General features: G+C 40.2%; 1 protein-coding gene across 4 annotated transcripts in view; it reads right to left on the minus strand.

Moving 5' to 3' along the window:
* FRAS1 (Fraser extracellular matrix complex subunit 1) overlaps positions 1 to 21950 on the minus strand; it is a 318860-nt gene that overhangs the window by 25148 nt on the left and 271762 nt on the right. For 3 of the 4 annotated variants that reach the window (XM_089526272.1, XM_089526271.1, XM_089526274.1), the window contains 13 exons: positions 21784 to 21924; positions 21154 to 21381; positions 19435 to 19548; positions 16752 to 16902; positions 15884 to 16043; positions 12929 to 13091; positions 10759 to 11005; positions 8839 to 9183; positions 7722 to 7882; positions 6411 to 6558; positions 4649 to 4854; positions 2904 to 3060; positions 1227 to 1427 (listed from right to left, as the gene is read on the minus strand). In XM_089526272.1, coding sequence (XP_089382398.1) covers positions 1227 to 1427; positions 2904 to 3060; positions 4649 to 4854; positions 6411 to 6558; positions 7722 to 7882; positions 8839 to 9183; positions 10759 to 11005; positions 12929 to 13091; positions 15884 to 16043; positions 16752 to 16902; positions 19435 to 19548; positions 21154 to 21381; positions 21784 to 21924 — 2422 coding nt within the window. The remainder of the gene's footprint in view (positions 1 to 1226; positions 1428 to 2903; positions 3061 to 4648; positions 4855 to 6410; positions 6559 to 7721; positions 7883 to 8838; positions 9184 to 10758; positions 11006 to 12928; positions 13092 to 15883; positions 16044 to 16751; positions 16903 to 19434; positions 19549 to 21153; positions 21382 to 21783; positions 21925 to 21950) is intronic. The other variant, XM_089526273.1, reaches the window with a different exon arrangement.

A 21950-nucleotide genomic window follows, 5' to 3' on the forward strand; every position in this document is an offset into this window, starting at 1 on the left:
GACCTGCCAAAGTGTTGTGATAAAAGCAGACACAGATTTTATCTTAAACTCTTTGGCTCTAATGATTTAGTGGTAGAGTTCCCCCCACCTTTTTTTTTTTTTAAATAGCACACAATCGAATGGATTGCTTGGCAGATTTACTATCAGATGCTATGTGAGGATTAATGGTCTCTGTCTGACCTTAATAAAAATCTATGATCCAAATATACCTCCTGTATTCTTGCTTGGAAGAATGTCTACTTTGTTTCTTTATGATAAACACAAAACAGCTGGTCTTGTGAGATTTTCTTCAGATCCTGAGCGAGTTACTATGGATTGACACTTTTGAAGAAGGGTTGGTGAAAGAGCAAAGCCTTCAGTTCGGCACAGGCAAAACAGAGGCTATGTCCCGCAGGTGGCTGGGATGGGAGATCTTTGAATGAAAGAGTATCAAGGATAAGGGAGCCAAAGCACTAGGGGTGCCAAGTGGACTGGATGGCCCTACCCAGCTTTGAGCTGGAAAGCAGAAGAGGCTTATGGAGGTAGGGGCAGGCTAGGAAAAAAACATGCTACAAAACCTAGGGACAGGAAGGAATGGACACCCTCTAAGTATAGATTAATACTTTGCATCCCACTGATATTGACAGGAGAGATTTAAGATTAATCTTCTCAGTGACAGAAATAGGTCTTAGGGCTACAATTCTAAACACATGTAACTTGTTCCATTCAAGTCCCTGTGAAACTACTTCTGGGTAGTCATCTGTAGGATTATACTGGGAGTGTTACTACAGTGAGATAATGCTCAGTGCATTCTTTATGAGCCTGGGAGATGGGATACTGAATCAGGGCAGTGTAAGGGCCAAAGCTCTGGTTATTTAACTCTTTGTTATTATATTTTTACAATACCAGCCATGTCCAGTCTTTGTCCTGACAAATGTGCAGTTTATAATTTAACAGCAGGGGGAAACAAAGAGGGAAAGAAGTGAAGGCAGGAGCTAAAGTTCATAAATTTATAATGTGGCCAGCTAATCTTTGACTGTATGTTTGTTTCAGATGTCTTGCACACCTGTTTTTATTGGCTTTGTGTATATTTTTTTAATATTGCTCTCTATGGATTCCTGTGTGGTACAAGGAAATACATAGTAAAGTATGCAACAGAAATGCTTTTTTTCCACCCTCTGGAAAAATATCTATTACTGTAAATCCAGAGTGACTCCAGTTCATCCCATCTATTTTCTGTGATTTACCAGGGCTAAATTTGAGGACCCGGCTCTTTGGATAATAATCGATTCCAGACTGGGCTGATCCATCGCGGGTGCTGCAACGAACTTTGGAGGTCCTGTTCTGGTCTCCCCTCCGAATCACCTTGACATTTAAGAAAGCAACACCTTCAGGCCCTGGAGGTTCACGGATTTGGTAGGCAGCTTCTTCAAACTCAATGGTGGGTGCTGAAAACATGGAACAAGAATAATTCTGTATACAGATGTGAAGAACACTATAACTTCTGAGGTCCTATAAGTACTGAGGAATAAGCCTTGGGGAAGGGGCTAAATACCCCAAAGGCACCCAAACCCATCTGATCTTGTTGGAAGGTAAGCTGGGTCAGCTCTAGTTAGCACTTGGATGGGAGACAACCAATAAATACCCAGCACTGTATTTCAGAGAAAGGAACTGGCAAAACCACCTCTGAGAATTCCTTGCCTAAGAAATCCCTATGAAATTCAAGGGGTTGCTACAAGTCAACATGCCATTTGAAAGTACATACACAAAACCTCTCTCTGAACTCAGTGGGATTTACATTTGAGTAAACTTATATAGGACTGTGCTGTTAATAAAAGTATTTTTTAAAATGGCAAATGTTGGAAGCTGAGAAATAAGATGAAAGGCAAATTTTTGTGATAGAATTCAGTACACAGCAATGCTTGATAGCTGTGCTAAAACCTAACAACAGTTAAATTATTACACCACCTCAAGTCAGGATTATTTATGCACTCCTTTCCTGCAATTATTGAACTCAGAGTTGTACAAAAACTGAGCCCAAGGGACTTTGGGGATCTTTTTGAAGTTAAAAAATTATTTGAGGTTTTTTTTTCCAGTTTTAAAAAATGTGACTATTTAGTAGAAAGATGACAGATGTTTAAAAAATTAAATTATGCATGGTGTGGAACTGTGAACTTTACTTTAAAATTAGTGATGGCACCACTAGTTGAAGGCATCAGGAAAATTTATGGGCTCCAACCCTGGCTAAGTAATTTTCCCAGTTTTCCCTTCCTAACAGAGGTTTTCCTCCACCAGCCATAGTCAGACTCCATACCAACCCATCTCCTTCTCCCTCTCACTAGTTTGTGAGTGGAACTACTGCTGTGTTTCTCATTCTCTTCTCTTCCTCCTTGTATGACAGGGACTGGGAAGCAGGGTAACTAGACAGCCTCCTTTTTCAGGACATGATCTATATTTCAGCCTTCTCTCCAAGAGGAATGTCAAAATGTCCTCCATTTTCATCATGACTAATTAGTGTTTCTAGCTTTTATTTTGTAGTGTCCTACATTTCCCTCGAATGTCCTACATTTTGTAGTGTGGTGTCCTCCTTTGCGGTTATGACATCTGATCACCCTGCTGGGATGGAGGCCAGGGCAGGTGAGGAGAGGCAGTCTGTACTGGCTGGTGGCTGAGAGGCCTTGCCTTTCCCAGACTAGTCTACATCTAACCTGGCAGACCTTAGCAGAATTGTTTTCAGTGAATATCAGAACACTTTGTGCATGTATGTGTCAACTTCTGTGTTCACCTGTGCAACCATGCACATCAAAAAAGAAGTATAAAAAAACCCCTAAACAAAACAGGGAGATACAGGAAGGACAAACTTAAATGCAGATTCTATGTTGTGGTCCAAATGTATGCCCCAGATTTCAAATATATCCCCTTACCATCTTCATCATTGGAGATGATAACTATGGCCATGTTGTTCTTCCCAACGGTAGCCCCGCTCCAGTGGTTTCCAAGTGGGTGGCTCAGGTGTATCTGGAACTTCTCCTCTGGTTCAAATGCAGAGTCATCATTGATAAAGACAGTACAGTTCTTCACCTAAAGCCAAGGACATCAACAGTTCAAGTCTAAAAGGCAACTTGTGTGATTTATTTATTAAAATTACTATATCATTCATCATATTTTGAAATGTTCAAAATAGCTCACACAACACAATAATAAAAGACATATCAGAAATAAGAGTGAGAAAAGGACTCGACATGACAAAATGAATGAAAATGACCCAGATAAAATAGCTTAAAATTAAATAGTAATATTATGTTTATTTATGTTTACAACCTGCTCCTCTTCACAAAGAGAATAGAGAGGCTAACCATTTTCATAAATCACAATACAAAATACATGCACACCATTAACATAGTAATCTGAGAAATGCAGATTTATAATAAAATACATTAAAATGATCACCAAAGATGTAGCAAAGAAACTCATCATGTCTATTCTTTGAAAGCCTGCACAAATAAATACATTTTCAATTGGTGCCTATATGATAATAGTGAGGGGAACAATTACCGTAGATTTCCACCAGGAAGGAATTTTCTAGCTAGGATGTCACAATGGAGATGTTTAGATTTCAAATCTGGAATGATATGCTCATTTCTCTATCAAAAGGGAATATGAGAGGAGGGCTAAACTTAGAAATTAGACCAATATCCATACCAGGTGATGGGTATATTTGGAGAGTGACAGACTGGGGAAGGCCAAATTAGGCAGGCCAAATGCCAGTCTAAAACAGAAAAGACTTCACAAACTTCATAATCAAGACCATCTAAGAAGACTTCAGATGGATCTCCTTCAACAGGTTTCCAGAGAATAGTAGAAAATACTAGAGGTCCTTTGCCATATACCAACCAGATATACATCAGAGAATGAAGGAACACAAAAGAGGGGCTTTGCTTAATTTAGTTGAATTGTATCATCATCACAGAGAATGATCGATAGTGGTGATCTAGAAGACCATGGGTATGTCTCTAATTTAGCCACTCAGAAGTACAAGGATTATGGCCAGGCTAGTTGCGACAGAACACACTACAGGTCATTTTGGCTTAATTCTCAGTGATACATCTGCCTAAAATGACTGCATTATTATACATTATGTGACTGTGTAAATTACCGCAGTTACTGACATAATGTAGCAGAAAAAAATAAATTTAAACTGCACAGTGTGAAGGATGGGGGGGGGGGGAGTAAAAGGGAACAGGCAGTGTCTATTTGTGAGGCATACATTAAATAAAGGTACGATTTAGTCAATATAGCATATTGGATGATGACTCTGGAGAACAGGATTTGATTTCCAGCTCAGCCAGGAAACCCTTTGGGTGACCTCAGGCAAGACACGTCCTCTCAGCCTCACAGGAAGGCAATGGCAAATCTACTCTGAACAAATCTTGCTTTAGGGTCACCATATGTTGGAAACGACCTGAAGGCACACAACATCCACCACCATTTGCCATGTTCTTCTCTTAACTGGGAGTGGGGAACCTATTTTGTTCTTGAAAACTATATTCCCCCGATATAATCTGTCAGGGCCAGAACTTCTCAGCTAGCCTGACCAATGGGGGGTTCTGGGGGTTGCACTTAAGGAATTTTCCTAAGATTTGTTGTTTTGCTAGGAAGATTCACTCACCTTCTCCCCTTTCAGAAAAATGATACGTGATTCCTCAGTGTCTCTCCTTTCCTCAAAGTCCTCCATGACCCTGGCTGTCTGACTCCGGGTATAACATCTGACAGAAGACTCATAGCTCAAGTCTCCAGTACGGATAATAGAAGCATGCAAGATCCCATCCTTCTCTTTCACAGGATACAAATCTTTGCTAAATTTCATGTTTGGTACTGCAGAAAGCACAACAAGAACAAAACTCTATGGCACAGGTTCTATAGGCCCACAGTGTGCTGAAAAACAACAACATACTTACAGAACCTGGAGGAAATTTTCAGTTGGACTTTATATTTTTAAAATTCAGAACAACACTTTTTTTTTTGCTTTTATTTCTCCAAAAATTCCTAGTGGTTACTGCAAGTGAAACCTAAAACTATCACATACTAACAGCCTCATCTAAATGTTGGCAAATCCTCCATCCCTCAGTCTCAGAACACACATTTTTGTGCATTGCTGTTTGGTGAGTTCAAGTATATATTGTAGATAGATTATTGGAATATATGATTTAGCAATAGCACCAGTTCCAGCCAGGAAGCTAACCCAGTACATCAGACTGAAAGTTTGGCTTAGATCACAAGAATTCCAACCCAGCTCAGCAGCCTAGCCATCAGGAGCAATGTAGTTGAATGCCAATCTGAGGTCTGGCACATGAGTCAATGTGTTTCTTCCTGGCAGTAGCTTTAAGGTTGAAAAATATTGGCACTATGTAAGTTGGATGGTTTACAAAAATTCTTTTTTCAGCTGGCTTGGCTTCATTACCATGTGCAGTGATTGCACATAATATTTACATATCACTAGATACTGCATTCTAGATGGCAAGACAGACAGACAGACAGACAGACAGACAGACAGACAGATTAGTATGTATGTAGTGTGGTAGACAGATAGATAAATGCTGTATATAATGTGCCACAACTTCCATGGTCAGGGAGCAGGGCTGGTCCTACAATTATATAGTGAGGCAACTGCATTGGGCAAAAATGGATTATCATAGTTCAACTGGTGAAACTGCCCCAGGCTCTTCATGACTACTGGCATAGTGCTAAAAGAAAAATATGTAGTTTACTTCCTCTTTTTTCACAGTCACTTCTGAATCTCCAAATATTTGCATGATCATATTTGTATTTTGAAATTTTTAAGTAATTGAGTCAAAATGGATGTCAGTCTCACTGAAGTAGCCAATCTGAACATGGATTCTCATGTAAAGGTTTTTCTGATGCTGACCAGTGCACTTTGACTTTATTATTTTCTATACCAACACTCCTAGAATATGTCACACGTGTGCAGAAAGGGGTCTCAGATTTAGATGTGTTCCAGGGGCTCAATCATCTTAATCTGTCTTTGTTGTTTGGCTTTTTACATCAGATATTGGAGAAGTGCAGTGGCAGCTCAACAGCCACACTTTCTAAGACACTTGGCCATTTTCCTGTCTTGAACGTCTTCTGTACACCTTAGGCAAATCTGCTGCCCCTGCCCCTAGGTGTGGTAGAATATATTATCATGTCACCAGATTATATTGATAGTCCATCTGGTTTTTGTACATACAATGAAGATGATACTGCTAGGTCCTTTGCCTCAGTCAGCGAGTATCAAGGAAGCCAGTGCACATAAGCATTTCAAGAAGTCATCCACTTTCTTGACATTCAACCCAAGGTTTCTAGAAAGCCATCAATTTACCAAAAATTGTGTTACCAACAAAGTTAAACATAGATTTCACTAACCCACTTACCATCTTGGAAGGTGTCATTAATGGCCACTACTGCTTGGAAAGGCTTGGCCAATTCAGCTCCTTGTGGTGAGCTCAAGTAGACTACAAATGTCTCTACCCCTTCAATCACTGGGTACTGGGCATCGTCCAAGATTGTCAAGGTGCAGTACTGACAAAGATAAAATAAACAAAGGCCTACCTTCTTAATACATAAACCCACCAACTCCTCTCTCTCTCTCTCTCTCTCTCTCTCTCTCTCTCTCTCTGTGTGTGTGTGTGTGTGTGTGTCTTTGTAGAGACTTAATTATCTTGAATAGACAGATGGAAGAGCTGAAAACATTTGTATCATTAGATAATTAATGTGCAAGTGCTTCTCCAGCTTTGAGTACCTGAGTCACAGTGGATATTTTCCTGAACATGAATAATGTTAAGCCAATAAGAACTTTCAGCAAGAATTTGGGGAAGGATGGACAGTATAATTGGTACTGAGACCTGTTAACATTTGCAGCTTGAGACCCGAGCTGTGTCCACACTGGGGAAATAATCCGGTTTGACACCACTTGAACTGCCCTGGCTCAAGGCTATGGAAATCTGGGAATGGTAGTTTGTTGTGGCACCAGAGCTTTGCTCTGTGGTTTATGTTTTATTTGGGTGGTTGTTGGCTACTCTTCAGGCCTCCAAATTTAACAGGATTTTTTAAAATGTGGAGATGGGGAGGTTTTAGGTGACATCAAGGGACAGGGTTGCTATACTAGATCAGGACGGAGTTTCTTTAACATTAATCCTTTACAAATCTTGAAGGATGAAGTACCATACAGTAAAGATGCCTGTCCTCTTTCACCTTCCAAACCCCAACTTACAGCTGCAGTTGTTCTTTCTCAACTTGGCTGTGGCCTTGTCAATGGGGTGTGGAAGTGGTATGGAAGAGTACACAGCTCTCCTCCTGTCTCTGGACACACAGGAATCTGGTAACAAAAGCATAGCTGAGAGCTCCTTGGTGATCTGTCCCTCTATTGGCAAGGCAACAGCCAGGTTGAGAAAGGACATCAATGAAATTTGGGGTTTGGAAGGTAAGGAAGGGACCTTTGTTCCAAATGACAGAGCTTTACAGTTCCTTGTCCTGCACCAAGATCTGTTCAGGATTAGTGTTACAGGAGCCTCATCCCAGATGCAGTCTGGCACTCCTACCAATGGGATTTGGGGAGCTACAACAATGGGGCTTGGGATCACGTGCAGGTTGTGTACTAGCCTTTCCCCACCACTACCATATATGATACCTACTTTGGTCCTCCAGTACCAATAATTCTGTAAAAGCAAGAAAAGTAGCAATACCTCTTCAATTCTTCCTGGGCGAAACTCCACTTTCTTGGAGCTCGGTATATAGTCAATCCCTGGTGTAGCAGATGGTGGGTCAGATGTCCGAGTGGCACACCACACCGAGGTAGGGGTTGAGAGATCAGGACCCTGCCTAGTAACTGGGATTTCAATAATCCCTGCAAGGAAGAACAGAATGATTGATGAACAAGAACAACAAAATCCTTAAAAATAAATAAGTACAATCACTGTGACTTATGGATACAATTACAATAACTTCCTCTGGTCCCCCTTGGAAAGCATTAGTTGAAATGATATATACAAAACACTTTTACTCAGGAAAGCAGGAGAATTTGATCTTTCTTGTAAGAATAAATAGGTGCTAGACAAAAAGCCCACAAAAATCAGTTGCCAGAAACCCCAAAGTCCCCCCAAGCACAGGCTGCTGCCACACTGTGGAAATAAAGCAGTTTGACACCACATTAATTGCCATGACTCAACACTATGGAATTCTGGGAATTTCAGTTTTGTGACATATTTAGCCTTCCTGACAGAAAGCTCTGGTGTCCCACCAAACTACAATTATCAGAATCCATGGTAGTTAAGGTGATGTCAAACTGATTTATTTATTTGCAGTGTGGTAGCAGTCATAGTATCAGAAGGCTGGATTAATATATACGTTACTTTGGTTAACTGGTCATTACAAGAGCCAGAAAGATATTAGGTGTGAGAAATGTTGTACCTTAACATTTTAACAATGATCTTATGGGCTCTGTAGAGGTGCCTTAAAAATAAACATGTGGTCCAGAACCCGAGCTTGGGAAAGTTACTTTTTGGACCACAAATGCCTGTGTCCCTAAGTCAATATGGCCAGTTAATTCATTTATGACTTATTTCATTTGTATCCTGCCTTTCTCCCAGAGTGGGACCCAAGGCAACTCACAAAGAGAATAAATTTAAAAATTTAACAATACATTTTAAAACACAACAAAAACCACCACATCCAACATTTTAAAATCATTTAAAAGACATACAGCGAAGACATTTTGCTGAGTGTTCAACAAAAGCAATGTTTCCAGACTTTTCTTAAAACACCATAAAATCACACAATGGTGAAATAACTGTTATCTCTCACCTGCATCTTCACTAACAGTAAAAGTAGCAGTTCCAAGGGACACTGTTGAGGCATCATTGGGCCCGCTGATCATAACCTTGGCTGAAGCTATGCTTCCTATTCGCGCATTCTCTGATGCATCAGCAAGCGCAATTTCAAATTCTTCCTCCTCCTCGTACTCACTGTCATCAATGAGCTTCACATCACAGGTGGTCATAGTGACACCTGGCCCAAGGACAATACGGTTCTGGTTGGACATCCCCCTGGACTTGAAGTCTGAACCAGACTCCAGGGTATGCATGCTGCTGCCTTTAGCACTTTTGGGGACAGTGTAGCAAACTGCAGACACAATGCTGTTAGAGTCACCTATAAAGCAACAATAAAGCAGAGTTATATAAATGATATTGTGGTTGACTGAATTTACCTAGTGTAAGTCTCTTATGCCTCAAATTATATTTTTAGTTTGCATTACATTGAGTCTAACCCAGAGCCCAAATTAGACCAAAGTTAACTTGCTGAACTTTGTTCCATGGACTACACTGGCTGGGCAATTCTAGAAACTGTAGTTCAAATACATAATGCTTCTAGTCAAATTGTTAATGCACTGATTTTATATATATAAATATTTAGATCTTGCTGACTTGCCCTGAAATGAGTTGTTAATGAATTGTTAGATATGAGATCTCATCTTCTGTGATATACTATTGTCTGCAAGCTCTTATTCAACTTCTGTTGTAAATCTGGACTCTGTATTTTTATTGTTAGACTTTATTATAAATTGTTGTCAGATTTTTCACTGCAAGCATATACAAATCTACTCAGCAGTAAATCAAAATCAAGTCAGTAGGGTATACTCATGGGTAAGTCAGTATTGCACACTGAAATTCTTTATGAGGTATTTGTTTGATCCGTAATAATGTTTGGCCTCTTTCTTTGTTCACTTTTTTTCTGTGCTACTTTTTTTAGAAGTATTTTCTATCCCAGCAGAGAAAAATAGTGGTACTGTGATTCTGATAAACTACCTTTGATCAGAGCACGTCGTGGATCACATGATCCATTGAGCTGATGACAAAGAGTTTACATGTTATGTATCTTTAAACCATTAAATTTTTAAAGATCTAAAACAAATGTATATATGTATATATATATGTATAAACTATATAAATAGTCCAGCAATTAGATGATGATGATGATGATGATGATGATATCATCTATTTGTATCCCGCCTCTCCCTGTATTGGATCGAGGCGGGTAACAACAAATAAAAACAATAAAATCAAACATGACTATCAATAGATAAAAGCATAACAGGACATATTAGATCCTAGTTCCTCAATCTCCCTCCCACCCTAAAATACCATTAAAAACAATTCCCAATAAAATGGCTAAATACTGATATCCAGGTTGGCAGAATTAAGAGCTGATCTGTTCCAGAGCTTGGCTAGCTTACTTTTTTTAGACTTTAATGCCATTAATTCCTCAGCCAGTCACTGTCCAAAGTAACTTGTTACAGCTTAGCCTGATTCCTCTGTAGCAATGAACAACAGCAGGGGCCCCATGGACCACCAATGCTCCATTTTGGATGAGCATCTCTCAGGAGTGTGCCTTTCTGAATGGCAGGCAATGGCCCTTGTGGTCCTTTCTCAGTCTAAGATTCAATTATTTTAATTCCCCTTGGATCTCCACCTGCATTTGCCTCTTTCTTCAAAACCAGAAGTGATAAAAAGGGCCACTTCTTATTTTTTAAAAGGATCAATTAGGGGTCCCCCAAAAGATGGGGAAAGACCCCAAACTGTATTAAAACAGTCACATTTCTAGGATAATTTGTGTGTGGGGGGGTTGTTTGTTTGTTTGTTTACAATTTTGGGGCTCAGGGGTGTTAGTAGGCTGCCCGTGGCCCCTGGTCTGAGCATTTTCTTCCTCTATTCTAATGCAACCAACCTTTTCTTTCAATGGGAGCAGACAGGGTGCCAGCACTCTCACTGATATGGTAGACTTTCTTGTTAAACTGGAGGGTAGGCTCATCTTCCTCATCACTAATGAAGACTTTGGTCTCAGTGATGCTTCCCAACAAGGCATAGGCTGGCATGCTAAGCTCCACGGTGAAGCTCTCGGTGTTCTCAAAGACATTATCATCGTTGATAATGATGGTGCAGGATTTAGTGTCCTCTCGTTCATCAAACTGCACCTGTGTGGTGACAAAGGAGAGCATCAGCAGGATTGTGCATTGTTAGCATTCAGAGGTATAAAAAGGTATTTTGGAGCCAAGTTGCAGCATACCTTAACTATCGATGCTACCTTCTGTACTGAAGGCAAGACATTAACAACTCCAGGGCTATGAGTTTGAAATGGTGATTATGGCCAAGGTACAGAAGCAAAATAGCACACACACACACACCCTCCCAACACAAGCCTAATAACCCCAAAAGCTGTCTGACATTATGTTCTGCTTGGATCTTTTAAAACTGCATTCCAGTGTCTGATTCCTATTCCCAATGAGAAGTATCTCCCTGCCCTTGATTTAAAGCACACCATGGGCTGTCAGGGACTCTGCAGAATGATCTGGCAATCTCATGGGCTGAGAATGGAACTCAAGGGCAATGAGCTCCTTAGATTTATGTGTACTCTGAATTCTCTTCAGGTGCAACATAAAGGAAAATGTGCAACAGCAGCACTTGTGACTAGAAGAGTCTAGAAAGTCTTCTGACACCAGAACCATGGAGCACTTCCCTTGTTTGAGTGACAGAATATTACCTCCCACAGCTGGCCCAAGACATCTTACTGCCTGAAATGAGGGACCAGGTGACATCCCCATTACCCCAGTTGATCACTTGGAAAAGAATGGCATCCTCCACCCTACTTCAGGGACAAAGGCCAATTCAGGGGAATAGGATAAGATGTGTGGTGCAGGCACAGCTAAATTCTCCAACAGTGGATTGCCCAAGGAAGCAAAACAAAACAGCCCAATAAGTGTTACTTCTCAGAATCAGTGTCCTGAGGTTGGTGTCTTACAATAAACAAACAGCTTCATTTCTATACCGCTTCATACTGAACTAACAGTGTCTAAGCGGTTTACAACTGTAAGCTAATTGCCCCCAACAAGCTGGGTACTCATTTTAGTGATCTCCTCGGAAGGATGCAAGCCTGAGTCAAGCTTGAGCCCTTTTTCTGGTATTGAACTTGCAACCTTATGTTTTGAATAAGTGGCTGCAGAACAGGCATTTAACCACTGCGCTACCAGGGCTCCTGAAAAATACCTAGTGGTAGTTTTCAGAGAAGTAGTTGTGTTAGTCTCTTGCAGCAAAAAAGGGAGGGAAGGAGGGGGGAAGTAAAATCCACAGTAGCATCAAGAGAAATGTAGCAACACATTTAAGATTAACTCAGTTTTATTTTCTCATGAGCTTTCATGGATATAAACCCACTTCTAATGATGTAAACAGATTTATTGTTTTCACACATCAACACTAACGAACCACTGTAAACATATGAAAGATCTGTATCACCTTATGCAGCCCTTTGAAAATTTAGGGCAATGGTCCTGATTTGCATCTTTCTGAATCCTATTACATTCTATCCCACTCCCCCAATTGTATGAATATGCTTTTTGCTGTAGGCCTTAATACCACTAGGTACTGCATCCGAAAAAGTGTGTTTATATCTACAAAAGCTTATGCTAAAATAAAAACCAGTTAAATATCCTTCCATATTTCTTTTTCTCCTTTTCCCTTCCTTAATCCTTTTAATACCTAGTGGTATGGTTGGCCATGGTGCTTCCAGTCATAGCCTCTGAACCTTCAGATCAGAGACAAGCTCTCAACTCAGAAAACCTCCTGTTAAGAACCTCAGGTCAGATCATCATCCATGTCTCAGTTTGGGACCCACTGGTCTAGCCCTGACTGAAAGTGAGTGCCATGGAAGAGGCCGACTCTGAGCAACCATTGTTAAGTCTCACCTCATGTTTTAACATCCTTTCCTGCAGCTGTATGAGAAGAAGAGGTTCCACCCATGATGCTTTCCCTGGTTTGTTGACATACAGCCAGTCATTCTCCCTTAATTTAAGCCAATGGTCTGGGGGAATTTCTGATTTATATAATGGATTTTTTAAACTCACCTGGCCTGCATACTCAACATAGTCCTGTTCTCCTGGCTGCAGACTTGAACTGGAGGTAGCAGTTCCCTGTTCGGTGTGACACAGAACAATAGCATATTGTTTGAGGTTACCTGTCCTCTTCACGGTGACACTAATGGAGCCAGCCTTTTCACTGACATTGTAGCTGGAAAGAAAGAGACAAAGACTAAGGATGTAAACATTCACCTGTCTCACCCTTATATGTGAGGATGTGTGTATATGTGCTGTCAAGTTACCTGCCAACTGAGGGTGACCAATGAATTTCATAGGGTTTTCTTAGGCAAGGAATACTCAGAGGTTATTTTGCTAGCTTCTTCCTCTGAAATATAGCCTACAGAACCTGGCATTCATTGGGAGTCTTCCATCCAAGTACTAACCACAGCTTTCGGATCTCCATTAGGATATTTAGGAGCACATAATTATTCTCCTTCCCCCCCAAGCCAAAAGGATAAGGTATTTTGTAAAAGTTGAAAGATTTATACGATCTGAAGAGAAACCAGAGTATAGGAGCGCAAAATTATTCTCCTTCCCCCAAGTCAAAAGGATAAGGTATTTGTGATGCTTTTAGCAAGGGAATGAGAATGATTTTATGCAAATTAAGAAAAACTGTATACACAAAAAAGGTGCACTTGTACACAAAGATAATGGCTATTGCTTTTTTGCATGGATGTTTAAAGTTCTGAAGCAACAGATGGGTTGTTTCCATATCTTTAAGCAATCAGCCAGTTCTGTGTGGTGTACTTTGTTTTTCAAATTTAAGGATCCTAATTTTGTGCCTAAACATTGTACACAAATTCCAAGGATCTTCATGAGGATAAAAAGCACTCTTTTTCTCAGTCTTAGGTAGGAAGGAGGAATCTTGTGGGTATAAAAATTCCTCACTGAGATGTCTCAATGAAGTGAAACAGTCTAAGTTTACAAAAGTGAAATATTATTTACATCTCTAGTTCTTTTATGGTCACTGAAAAGGTGCATCTTCAAGAACTCATCACAATCAGTCATTGTGAATGACTTGCCTTAATAGATTTGTAGTCAATTATTTCCAGGATTAGCAAATTTAGACAGCAGTTTATATCAATTTAATCAACCTCAGTGCACCTGCCCTTCTTTCATTTAATCAAGAATGTAATTTGCCTTTTAAATTTTATCAAATTGGCTTAATTCAATTCAAAAAAAAAAAAGCAAAGCAAAGCACAATTATAACATTCCGTTTGTCAAAAATTAAATAATACTAATTGTTGGCTCTGTAACAGTATGTGAGTTGTGCATGTAAATCTATATGCATGTTTGTGTATGTTGAAGATGAACTAATGGTTTTGATGGTTATCTGAACATACAATTTGTTGGTCAATTGTGAGAAGTAGACTCAATCTATGAATGTTTATGCAACAAATGTCTTTCTCCAATTAGTCTTAAGGTGTTATAATATCTCTTTGTATAACAATTTATTAATTAAAGTAAAATGGGTGTCTTGTTAGATTTAGGTTTATGTTCTTTTTTGCTCTGCTAAAAGATTGTTGCATTCATCAATAAAGTTTCTTTTTACAAATATTTCAATTGCTTGTTAATGTTTCCTGCCAACATGAATCTAGTTAAATAATGTATGTTGCAGCATGGCATGTTATTACCCCATCACATGTCAATATGCTGAATAGTGTAGGATATAGTTGGCAGTGATTTGGCTTGCCCAGTGATGGCAAGATGGGAAAACCTACCCCTTTTCCATACTGTGACCCACAATATGCTGTAGCTCCAGCTGCCCTCATTGCCTTTGTTTGGTTTTTGTGGTTTTGTTTTCTTTCTCTGTTGGTCCCTTCTTCTCATAACTCCTGACAACCCTGTTTCTTCTCACTTTGCACAATGACCCTTTAGAGGCCCCATCAGATCCCACCCTGCAACAGTTCTACACCTTTCAGGCCCAATCCACATCTTGAACTTTTCTACATAGCTACCTATCATAATCTTGTCTGCCTATCCATCCACTACCCTCATCTTCAACAGCATGCATATTTTTCTGACCCCATATCTTGTGTATATTTGACTGCCTCCTTAATCCCAGTTCCTTCCATTTCAGCTGCCCCTTCTCCTTCCTTCCTATCCTTCAGATATGAAGTGTCCATTAGTTACACTTTCCTGTTTCTTATCTCCTTGTCCTAAACATTCCATAGAAGGAAGAGACACGTCTCCCAAAAGGCTCAAAAGATGATCACTTATTAGTAGAAAAACCCAACGTGTCTACTAACAATTATTTTTGAATATCTTGTGATGCTTCTGTGGAATTTACTGGCTGCTCCCCAGTTTTTGCTTTTTTCCCCATACATTTATACATCCTGGGGCTTCTTGATGTTCACCTTCTGAGCTCTGAGTCTTTCTAGCAACCTCTCCTCCATCCCTGCTGACAATGGCTCAAAGCACTCTAAAAGATTCTGCTCTTGTGCCTACTGATTCTTCACTTTTATCATCTGTGTCTATTGAAAATATGTATAGATTACTTTTTTGTATTAAAATAACACATGAAGCAGTGTGTTGTTGCTGTTGTTCTGTGCCTTCAAACCCAACCTATGGAGAGCCTAAGGTGAACCTAGCATGTGGTTTTCTTACGCTGAGAGTGTGTGACTTGCCCAAGGTCAGCCAGTGGGTTTCCATGGCTGAATGGGGAACTAAACCTTGATCTCCAGAGTTGCAGTCCAACACTCAAATTACTACACCATGTTGGCTCAGAGCACTGTACAAACCACTAAAACAAAACCATGTAAAAACAAGCAACATCCAAGCCTCACACTCTGTGTAAACATTCAATGGCATCATAACAGCAAAAGCTCAACCGATGGTGGAAAAATCCCAGAAGTGACAAGCAATTTGTTAGTAGCTTTAGCACTCTGAAGGGCAATATAATTAATTTAGATAATAAGGCTATTGGTGGGTAGCATTGCTTACCTCATGTGCTGAAAGCTGATAAGAGACCACTGGATATGGAAAGTATTGTCAGTGACCATGCTGGGTTTGCTGTCCTTTACCAGAAACTGAAAACTGTCTTCTGCCTCTTGAATTCTCTCCTCATGTAACACATACTGGATTAATCCCAAATTCACTTCCTCTGTTAAAAAAAAGATTCTTCAGTGAATGAATCCAGGAATTAAAGTATCAATGTTTGTATCCATTTGAATCCTAAACACAGTTTACATGTTGACCTAGTTTCTGGATATGGTTTATAATTCAGGCAAAATGTTAGACCTCTCTATCAGAATTTTAAAATAGCCCATTGGAAGATGCTTGGAAGCAGTTCAATGGCTGCTCAACCTGTGAGGGCAAAGTTAGATAAGGTAATCCACCCTCAGGCAAAAGATCCTAACATGACATCTACCTAATAGGGTCTGAGCTGGCCAAGAATGGCCAAGAATTGAATCTTGGGTGCATAACACAGTGAAAATATTGACTCACAGTGTATGGAGATAGCAAAAAAATGTAAATTTCATATTAGGGATCCTCATGAAATGGACTGATAATCAAACTGCCAATATCTGATTCTGAATCACTTTGCTGCAAAATTTAGAAAAATCACTGTTCAGAACTACATATAGTGCCCTGTTGGCTGAGGGATTTTGAAAGTTGTGTAGTTTCAAACATTATATTTTTAAAAAGCTCTGTTCTACTGTCATGATGCACGGCGGACAGAAGGTAGGATGAATGGATGAGGGAAACCCTAATGAAACATAGTGTCACAGATGTCCATCCCTTCACCATACCAAAAAGGAACACAACTAACAAAAAAGTGTGGATGTGTTGTTCAGTTCTGCTTTCTTACCTTGTGTAAATGTAGTCACTGGTATTGCAGGTTGCAACTTCTTCTCTATGTAGCCATGTTTTGGCTTCACTGTTATCTCATAGACCAAGAGTTTGTCATCTGTATCAGGATCCATGGTCAACAGCTCCTTCTTAGTAATCAGATTTTTTGGCTAGAGTGAAGACATGAAAGCAATGATAATAACTCTGGCATAAATACTCCTGGATCTGAGCATGAAGGCTTAAGCCTGGTAGTATAGTCTTCTCCTATTGCCTTGCACAACAATTCCAACCATCTCAAGCAAGTATGGCCAACAGGCGAGTTGTCAAGGGATGATGGGAGTTTGAATCCAACACATTGGGGGAGGGAGGTCTCATGTTAGTGGGAAAAACAATATGCTTCAGGTTTTAGAATGGACCTTAATGTAACTATCTAAACCTATTTTGTGGATCAGGTTCAGCACCATGGACCTGAGCTAATTCACCGACTCTCTGACATGGAAACCACCAGCTGCCACCAACCAAAAACAAATCTGGTAAATGCAGAGCTTGGAAAAGGTCATCTTCTGCACCACAGCTCTCAGATTACTTTTTTTGGAGTATAACTACCATGTTGGTTGGGCGATTCTGAAAAACATAGTACCAAAAGGTAATTCTTGCAAGATTAAATGTGGCAAGAGTAATTTATACCTATGGGTTACTTGTTTTGAAAGACCAACCCTGTACGTGTGCATGTGTGTTTATGCATCTTCATCAACATCTGTTCACAGAGTACAGCTCTGCATGAAAATCTGGCTTCATTTCTGCACCTTTTCACTGGTGATGGAAGAATGATTTGATTAATTGTAGCAATTAATCAATGAATGTGTCTCATCTTAGTGCCAATATCAGCAGAATAAGACATCAGAGTCTGCTGGTCTATGAAGCAAGGGAGGGAGAATGCAAGTGCTATCAGAGACCACAGCGAAAATCTTTTAAGATCGATGGCTTAGTTTAGCCACAGCAGCCAATGTAACAAGCAGAGAGGTCTGCTCCATCCATCATCCTGCCTGGAACCACTAAGCAGGGGGGATGTGAGACCTTTTTGTTCAGAGCAGTCTAGCTCCAGCCTAGCATTCTCCAGTCATTACCAACTGTGAAGTTTATAAGTGTCATGCCCCAGAGGATCTGGTGAACCAGGTATGACTGTGAGAGAGACTTGTGCAGTTATGCATAGCACTACTGGGAAAGTAGTTACATATTCAATGGAGATATAACCTGCTCCACCACCAGTAGCATTCTTCCCATCAATATTGACCCAGGCCTATAATAAGACAGAATCGGTGGTGTTATATTGAATTTTTAAGTGCAGAGGTTTATCATGAAAGTTTGCTATGAAAGAGCTTGGCAAATTTGGCAGGTCTAGGGTCCAACGTTGCCTGCCTGGGATCTTCTACAGGTTGTCTCTCCCACTCCCTTCAATTTTGTTCTAATTTTTTTCAAAACTAGAACTGCCAACTTTGTGTGTTTGTGTTCTAACTACATAAACCCTCTTCCACCAGTTGTTGTTAACTGCTCTCACGTTCACCTTGACTTATAGTGACCCTGTGGATGAGATCCCTCCAAGAGCTTCTGTTCTCCACTGCTCTACTTAAGTCTTGTAGGTTCGGGTCTGTGACCACCCCCCTTAATTGAGTCTATCCATCTGGCATGCAAACTTCCTCTGTTTCTGCTGCCCTCAACCTTCCCTAGCATTACTGTATTTTCCAATGATTCATGCCTTTCATGGTGTGGCCAAAGTATTACAGCTTCAGTTTAGTCATCTTGGCTTCCAGGGAGATTTCAGGCTTGATCTGTTCATGGACCCACTTGTTTGTCTTTCTGGCTGTTCATGGTATCCTCATCACTCTTCCCTAGCATCACATCTCAAATGAGTTGATTTTCTTTTTATCTGCTTTTTTTTTCACTGCCCAGCTCTCACATCCACACACAGTGAAGGGAAATACTGGCAGAAGATATCAAGTGGCTCCCTTCAGTTTACCTAATTCCCCATGTAGCAGGGATGGATAACCTTGGATCTCCAAATGTTGGACTGAAACTGTTATCATTCCTTATTACTGATCACGTTGGCTTGAGCTGATGAAGTTGAGATTTATCAACATTTGAAAGCCTATACATTGCTCATTCCTGCCATATAACCATGATACCATGATACTACAAGGAATATCAAGAACTGGTGTGGCATAGTGATTTGAATTCTGAAATGACAAGGTTCAAATTGCACACTGGGTGGGAACCCAGTGACCTTGGGCAAGTCACATGCTCTCAGCCTCAGAGGAAGGCAAAAGGCAAAACTTCTCTGAACAAATTTTCTGAACAAACCCAGTAATAGGTTCACCTTAGTTTCATCATAAATTGGAGACCACAACAATATATAAGGAGTATCACACAGTCTCACAGCAGATGGCAAAATCTGTTTGGCATCCCACCACTGAGTGACTTAATTACCACCCGGTGGAGATTGGATGAAGACAAATAAGGACGTTAGGAAATGGAATTCATGGTCTGTGAGACTTCCTTCCCTTTCCTGACAGATCTAATATGTTCACTAATTTCTATATTTATTGAATAGTTATATCTTCCCTGTTAACTAGTAATTTCTTCCTGCTTTCAGTTGATATCCCTAAGAAGAATCAACTGACTTGAAACAAACTGCAAAAGCCCACCTTGCCATCCATGTACTCCAGCCATTGGAGACCCAGGTTTGTGACGATTCTTGGAGTTCCATCATCCACAGGAAGAATTTCCACCCTAAACCACTGAGGAGCAGCAGTCACAATCTGAGGAAGTATTCAAGAAATGAGGCATTTATTTCATAGGTTTTTTATAATAATCTTTTTAATGACCCCTCTATATTAAAAAACATTTTTGAAGTAAAGATAGTCCTCAATATGTCCATTTTACATATGGTTCTTGAAGCTCCTGCATACTGGGATGTGAAGCCCAGTGCTCTAACCTTTAATCTTATTCTTCCATTCATGAACTTTGTGAAATCAGTCAGTATTCTTCTCATTTTACAGATGGAAGAAACAAAGCTGAGAACTGCACAATGACAGTCATTTCCAAGGCCTGGACTTAAAGAAAAATCAGTCTACAAAAGCTTATGCTACAAACTTATTTCTTTCAGTTAAATCCAAAATACACTGCAGAAATAATCCAGTCTGAGACTGCTTGAACTGCCCTAGCTCAGTGCTAGGGAATCCTGGGAATTGTAGTTTATTGTGGCACCACAGCTATGACAGAGAAGGCTAAATGACTCACAAAACTAAAGTTCCCAGAATTCAGCCTGGGCAGTTGAAACGGTCTTAAACTGGATTATTTCTGCATTTTGTCTCAAAGGTGTTACAATATCCCTTTGCATACCGATCTAGAGTAACATGGCAATGTCTTTGAATTCTAATCACTGGTTATACTGACAGTTGACTCACACAGTATTTTTTTCTGCACTGTTCTTTTTTAGACTGCAGATGGTGAGCACATATCTGAATATTCCTCCATGAAATTGATATAAATATTTATTTATTTATTTATTTAGGTATTTATATCCCGCCCTTCAGCCCTAATGGCTCTCAGGGTGGCTTACAATATTATTTTTAATCAGACAGTTCTCTGCCCTCATGCTTACAATCAAAAAGACACGAAACAAAAGGAGAAGGGAATGATGGAGTGAAAGGGGATGAGGTCCAGTGGTTCTTCTCTCCCTCTAAGGCCTGGACCAAGGCAGATGGATTGGAGGGAGGGCTCTTCCTTCATATATATATATATATATATATATATATATACACACGCCACACAAACCTAACATGTAATCAGGAAAAATCCTAGGATAGCACTTCTGCACTCAGTCAAGGGACAAATATGGTTGGAGAGGAAAGGTATGTGTACATTAGAAAATGACTTAAAGTAAAGCCTGAAAAATGTTATGATGGGACATTGTTAATTTTATGCCAGTGTTTGTGGATGATGGCAATTCTGCCTACAAACATGTTCTCGCTAACACCTAAGGTTACTGGAATAAAGTTGTTACTGTTTGAAATACAGAAGGCTGGTTTAATGAACTGTGGCGGGTGGTGGTGGTGGAAGGAGGCTGTTCTTGACATGAAGATATGAAGACAGACAGATCTTCTTTTTCTAATGGGTGTACCAGCTGAAGATGGACAAAGACATTCTAGGCCACAGCTGCCACTTTTTCTCAGCTGTAAATCCTAGAGTACTGTCAACCTGCACATCCAGTCCTTCAGAGAGGTGCTACTCCATCCCAAAGCACATACACTTATGTTCCTCAGGTTGCCATCTAAGTGGTATAATCCCAGAGAAGCAAAGCAAAGCAAGTAAAGACTGGTATAGGATTTAGATCTATAGCCAACCACTGCATTCCCACTAACCTCTTTCCTGTCTTCTTCCACAACAAAAAAAGGATTGGTTCCATCAGACACAGTGAAGGTAAAGCGATCCTCCAAGGAGTTGCTTCCATCATGACTATAACTTATTCGGTTCTGGTAGACATCCTCCATCGTGAAAGCATTGATCGGGCGATGATGGTGCCCATCATTGGTATGTTCAATCAGGCCATGGCGAGGAGGTTGTACAATGGTGAATCTGAGAGATTTGGCCTGAGATCAGAAGCAAACATATGAATAAGACAAGAGAGGTAAGGACAAAATGAGATATAACTCACAAATCCCTGGAACTCCAGAGAGTTGTTTAAAAAGGTAAGTTATGGAGTTCCTTCTCTCATTAGACTCTCATTAGGCATGGAATGGATTCAGTCTTGATCTCCTTGATCTCCATCCTTTACTTCTTCACACAACAAACAAACAGAACTGTTGCTGTTAACACAACATGGTATCTCAAAATTTATTATTTCCACGTGATCAGGTGTAAACAGAAGTTTGACCCATGGCTAACTGCAATCCCCAACATTGTTCTTGCTTCAGACAGAGATAAAGATTTGCCATCCCTACTGTGTGTAGCACTTCACACAGACACAACTCAGAAAGAACTCTCTTCTTTACCTCTGTGTCAGCATCTGTGGCTTTAAGCTCAAATTCTGTGATGGTTTTCCTCACTCCTTCTTGAACCCTCATCCCAGGGCTCAGCACCACAGGTAAGGCATCATCTATTGGTTTAATGGTGATGTCAAAATTCTGACTCACCTGTGTTGGGAACAAATAAAGGGAAA

This window comes from Sceloporus occidentalis, unplaced genomic scaffold, assembly GCF_023333645.1.
Source record: "Sceloporus occidentalis isolate IW3139 unplaced genomic scaffold, rSceOcc1.0.p SCAF_5, whole genome shotgun sequence".
Lineage (NCBI taxonomy): Eukaryota > Metazoa > Chordata > Lepidosauria > Squamata > Phrynosomatidae > Sceloporus > Sceloporus occidentalis.